Source organism: Pyxicephalus adspersus, chromosome 5, assembly GCF_032062135.1.
Source record: "Pyxicephalus adspersus chromosome 5, UCB_Pads_2.0, whole genome shotgun sequence".
NCBI classification, from domain to species: domain Eukaryota; kingdom Metazoa; phylum Chordata; class Amphibia; order Anura; family Pyxicephalidae; genus Pyxicephalus; species Pyxicephalus adspersus.
In genome coordinates this window covers 104,881,348-104,887,347 of record NC_092862.1, presented here as the reverse complement: position 1 = coordinate 104,887,347, position 6,000 = coordinate 104,881,348, and the positions used below count along the sequence as shown (strand labels likewise).

Here is a 6,000-nt window from a genome sequence, read left to right as displayed (position 1 = left end):
GCTTGAAATTTACAGTAGTAGCAAAGCTCATGTTATCACAAAGCAGAGCTTTAAATGGGTCCGTAAAGCTTTGAGTAGAAGGGGGAAGGGTTTGGAGCTATTCTCAGATTTCATTGTTGTGAGATATCACACCATTCTGTTTATCAATATATTCGTTTTGATATTAAAGAAGAAAAAAAAAACATTGACAGCAATATACGAAAGAACAAGGGAAAAAACAAAGGACTATAATACTGTACTAAATAAAACAAACTGAGTGTAAATATACACACAAAACAAACCAGAAGAATGGGTATCAATGACATCAGATCAAATAATGTACTGTATTGGTATTGTACTGTTTGCAAACAGACAGGCATAAGGACCTTATATAAACGACATGATCTTTATTGAAATAAAAAGGGTAGTGGAAGGGTTTTAAACAAATTTTGAATCAAGGGAGAGGGTCAATTTGTGGCATTAATTTCCAGTGGACAAATGAAGGGGGGCAGGGGACCATAAAATCCACATTTCACACAATAAGAGCTGTATAGAAAGGCTAGTGGGGGTGAGCAAAACATAGTAATGCACATAATGTATTCATCCAGAAGGATCACCTTCTACAATCCCAATGCCTGGTATAATTGAAGAATGAGCAAAACATGGGTAATGATACAAGTATAAAGCACTCATGGTGACCATATTTTTTGGAATTTATCCAACTTGCCCTCCAGTATGGCTGGAAGTTTCTCCTAAAATATTGTTTTGGAAAGTCATTATTTGAACGCCTCGAATGTTAAGTTTTATGGTTTCCAGGCAATAGTTTTCCTCCCTGCTTTCAGAATATGAGACAGCAGATATAATTGTTGAAAGCTACACTGAGGTCAAATTGTAAGTAAATCACAAGTATTGTTTCCAATGGGTCTGGGAAAACAGGAACAACCAACACACTAAAGTCCTGGTTTATTAAAGCTCTACAAACCTGGAGAGGATACACTTTCATCAGTAAACCTGGAAGATCCAGCAAACCAGCAAAAGGATTTCTTAAAAGTAATTTGCTATTTTTTAGCAAATGTTTTCAATCCTGGACCAGATCCATTTCGTTTTGATGGATTACCTAATTACCTAGATTCACTGATTAAAGTGTATCCTCTCCAGCCTTGGAGAGCTTGAATAAATCAGGCCCTACATATATCACAGAATGTACTTTTCCGCAAAAGTGTGCAAAAAAGTGCAAACTGGTAAAATGAAGCCCTTCTTACACACACTATGCACACTTGTATCCTAACAATATGCCTGTAAATAATAAAAAAAAAAAAAAAACTTGTGGCTCCTGTCACATTTCAGAACAGTATATCAAACATGTTTTTCAACAGGATTGTTGATCATGGTAAAAAAAAAAAATGAATTTACATAAAATCATCCTGAGATGACAAACAGTTTTTAGGAGCAGGAGAGGAGAACAAATCAGACTGGCTTCCTACATTTTGAATCATGTACACTAAAATCTCTAAATCTGTTCAAGGTCAATCCACTGAAAATTATTGGCAACAAGATCAGCTGGCCAGACAACTAACCTGCCTATATAGCCTGGCTCTTCAACATTTTATTTTAGGAAGGTGGGCTTGATTGTGTTCTTCACAATATCCCTATAAAAAAAACTGGTTGTCCGTTTCACTGAACCAAGGCAAGTAGGTATTAGAATTCCTAATCTGCATACATATTTCAGGGTTCTGGACCAAAATGTATAACAGCTGGAGCATCAACATGACCGCTAGGTAAACAGCATTTTCAGAAAGGAGTGTCATTAATGGCAGTTCCTGTATGGTTCTCAGCACTGGTTTCCTTTAACAATGCTCCCATTTTGAATTCTGCTGAGGTATGAATCTTTATGACAAGATAGAATAAGTAAATCCTTCTCAGAAAGCATTTCTAGTTTTGTTTTCAGGTCAGCATCATGTTCAGCGATGTGTGGATACGCCTGCCAGGTTTTCTGATGTATGTGAATTCATGTGTGGACAGGTGCAGAGGTTGGGCTCTTTTTGCTACTGGGAAAATGAAGCATGTCCGCTATACGAAAAGTCAGACTTCAAATTTTTCTATCAATAATCGCTGATTGGCAGAGTGCAATCCCAGTATAGAAATTCTGCAAAAGTCAGACATTAGATTTTTTTCATTTATAAATTGAAATTCCACAGTTGCTTTTCCAGCAGTCTGGGTATGACTATTCCAGTTTTTTTAGGTGGTCATATTTTGCTAAGGTTAGGAGAATCCAACCCACCATGAAATGTTTAGCAATTCCTGCTCTTTTAGCAGCTGTAACAGCTGTCAAATTTTTAATGGTAGTAGATTGGGGCAGTAAACCCAAAACCAGCTTTAGGTCCACTTTATTTTATTAAAACACAAAACCAAATTTTCAATGTACTATCCCCAGCATCAACATACTTAATCAGTAATCCCCATGTACAGAACCTCTATTTACATCAATAAATTCCAAGCACCAAGTGCAGAAATGTCGTACTATACACACTGGTAAGACTCTTAGAAAAAAAAAACTAACAAAAACAAAACAGGTTATTTAAATTTTTATTACTTTTCAGTGCATTGCATTAACCTTCAAACTAGCCAAAGCACGGCAAAAAAAACTTCCTATAAAGAAAGTAATAATTATAAATAACCAACAAAAAAGTTTTTATTTGCTTACTGTATCACAAACATTTAACTAGACATAAACATGGTGAATAAAAGTTAATAAAAGCAAGTAAACAATAAAATTAAACATAACCATTAAAGAGATTGTTCTTATTTTTAAATTTTGTTATATTCAAAACATTTAACAATGATTACTTACAGTTCTGACAAAAATATACACATAATATGTTACTTGTTCAGATGGCGTTAATGAAAACTCCAGGTTTTCACAGCCCAATTTATGTTCTCATTGAGCCACTTAACACAACAGTTGTTGTCCAGGGTGTACACCTGCTCACCACTGTTATTCACAGTCAAGTGCTTTATGAAAAGTTTGGGACTTGAAAGCCTGCTGGCCTCAAATAATCTCTCTGCTGCTGTATGGTAGTCGTCTTTACCTTTAGAATTGTGCTCTTCTTTGCTGCGGAAACACAGATTAGAGAAACGTTAACATTAAGTGTGTGTATGTCAGTAAAACTGGATGATCCAGCAAACCTGGAATGGATTTCTTTCATTTTGCTACCAAATGTTTTGAATCCTGGACAAGAACTATTCCAGGTTTGCTGGATCACCCAGCTTCACTGATGAAAGTGTATCCTCTCCAGCCTTTGAGAGCTTTAATAAATCATGTCCAATATCTTAATATATTCAAAGAAACTAATAGAAATAATAATTCTACTTCTATGTTAGGATTGCACTCTATCACAGTAAAAGTGATAAAGAAAATGACAATGTGTGGAACATCATCCACTAGATCACTTCTTGTAAAGCTTTACAATCATGTGGAAATCTACAGTATTTATAAATCAAAATATACTGCATGCTTTCTAGAAATCAGCTGCCATAATCACAACATATGGCAAATTTGCTTGTTTGTTATAGTAAATCTATTTTTAAATAACAGTAATGATAAAGGCATTCAATATACTTCAATATTAATCAGTAGCAGATTTTTGTCTGTGAAAAGTAAGTACTTGGTTGTGGTTTAGGGTGTACACCTGCTCACTCACCATTGATATTCTTCAATAATGGTTGCTGAATTTAACCTGTGGGTCCATTCAGGCACCTAAATAAGCCTACTTTAGGGATCTGGGGTCACTATACTACATCCTATACAAATCCCCAAACTTTTAAATATTTATTACCAACATGTGGAAATGAGGAAAGACGATTTAATCACAATTATATACTTAATTTTTGTTGTACTTACAAGATTTTTTTTAAAATAATCTGAAGATTTTGGCTACATCCATCTGGTAGCTTAATTATGCTGGAATTGGATACCATGAAACGTTCAATTGTTAATAGCATCTCTACCGCAGACATAAAAGAGGGAATGTAAAGAATATTTTTCATGTATCCATCCAAGATTGAGTAGAATCCTAATGTTAAAGCACCTATGCGAAACCAACAAAGTAATTGGAACAAAAATATTTTACACAAAACACACATGTATTCACTTAGATTTTTTTGCTTTAAAAACATGTAAATGTTGTCTATAGAAGGAGGCTAAAAGTAATCTCTATTGACTGCAACTTTCCCAAGGCTAGCTGGAAATTGAGAACCTAGGAGTGCTCAGGCAAAAACAATTCTCGGTTCATTTGGCAGAAATGAGATCAAGGAGTATCACTCTTGCCTGCAGAGCTGTGTAATGGCAAACGTGCATGATGCCTTATATTCTTTTTATAAAGTGGGAAACTGCAACAAAAGTGAAAGCATAACAGCCATTTGGAGCAATATACTGATGCCTATCTATTTCTGAGAAAAAGCTAAGTATGAAGAATATTTTATCAGAACAGAAAACCAATATGCAGAGGAAACTATAAACAGAGGATGTTAGGAATACTATTGATTTCTCAGATATACTACAATCCTATGTGACCAAATTGGCGTTTTATTTATTTTTTAAACAATAATTATTATTTACCATGGTCACTAAGACTGCTGCTAACAGCAATGCAAAGCTGTAGCTGTTTTGACCATTGTGAAAACCTGCAATGACACATTAAAATGGGCTAAATCACACACTACCTGTTAATAATTTTGGTAACTTCAGTTGGCTTACATAGTTCCTAAATCCACTCCTACCCAACTAGGATTTCAGGGATTTCTTTGTAGGCGCAGAACTGAGAACATAAGACAGAGATAAAAAAAAACATAAAAAAAACACAGTTCCTACTTACACTTATATTGGTCCCTTGCTTTATGCCAAAGACCACTGTGTCCAAGTGCTGCAATCAATTCACGCAGATTGAGATAATCTATTGGCACTTTCTTTAAAACCATAAATTCTACAATTGTAGAAGATATGCTCAGACTCCTGTTTGACACAGCAGAACTCAAAACTTTGTTGAAGAGCACATTGTATTGGGAAACACTGAATTCAGCTGAAACAAAAAATGTACCAATTAAAAAGTGAAATTCTTAAACCATGGTGTGTTTATACAGATACATATCTATATTAAATTATTCGCTTTAATACAGAGTTCCACAGATGCATAAAAGTTCTCTTCTTTTCACTCCCCCACTGCTCTTGAGTTCCCAGGAGCAAAAGCAAAGTTTTGTGTAAGTGCCAAGTTGACACAGTACCAATTCTGTCAGTCACGTGTGTGTTGAATCCTTCTGAAGCTCAGTTTTAAACAGACTAAACATGGAATTCAAATTATTTTTTCAGATCTTCCTACATAAGCAGGGACAAAAACAAACAAAAAACAGTAAGAAATAATAAACTGAGCAAACATAGTTATTAGTCTATTATCAATATCATGAATGCATAGGTTACATTTATCAGTTTTCTTTGGAGAACCTAACTTATTACATAATAAATTACCTTTGGATTCCTTAAATCCCGGCAGATTTTGAAGGACTTCAAAGCACATGTTGTACATACTTTTACACAACGCTTCCTGCACAATAGTGCAAAGCAGACTATGACGCTTCAGAACATCCATCTTGTCACAGGGCCCCATTGCACTGTTTATGATCCAATCACACTCTAGAAAAAGCATACAAAAAAAACTTGTACTTTTGGAATTGTTCTGAATACTGTGACCAAAAAAAAAATAGACCCCAGGATGCAGGCACTGCTGATGTGGACTTAAGGAATGGTACAGCTAGTATTAGTCACATTCAACTGAATCTTTTTGTCTTTTCAGTGATGTTAAAGAAATTTTGCTGCTCATGCAAGAAATTTTTTCAACATACCCCAGCATAGAAACGTAACAAAGGTAACCAAGTCACCTTGCAACCAAGAAAACTAGCACCAAGAAATATGTCAAGAAAGACACAAATTGTCTAATAGCATGATAGGTGGTGTGACAAATTGTAAAA

General features: G+C 35.0%; 1 protein-coding gene across 1 annotated transcript in view; it reads right to left on the bottom strand.

Annotated features, from left to right (window-relative positions):
• Window positions 1–2,687: 2,687 nt before the first annotated feature.
• The window catches only part of TOPAZ1 (testis and ovary specific TOPAZ 1), a 39,441-nt gene continuing 36,128 nt past the window's right edge, over window positions 2,688–6,000 (bottom strand). The window contains exons 17-20 of the mRNA XM_072413378.1: window positions 5,501–5,665; window positions 4,854–5,057; window positions 3,881–4,067; window positions 2,688–3,091 (exon numbers count right to left, since the gene is read on the bottom strand). Of these exons, the coding sequence (XP_072269479.1) occupies window positions 2,878–3,091; window positions 3,881–4,067; window positions 4,854–5,057; window positions 5,501–5,665 (770 nt within the window). The 3' untranslated portion in view covers window positions 2,688–2,877. The remainder of the gene's footprint in view (window positions 3,092–3,880; window positions 4,068–4,853; window positions 5,058–5,500; window positions 5,666–6,000) is intronic.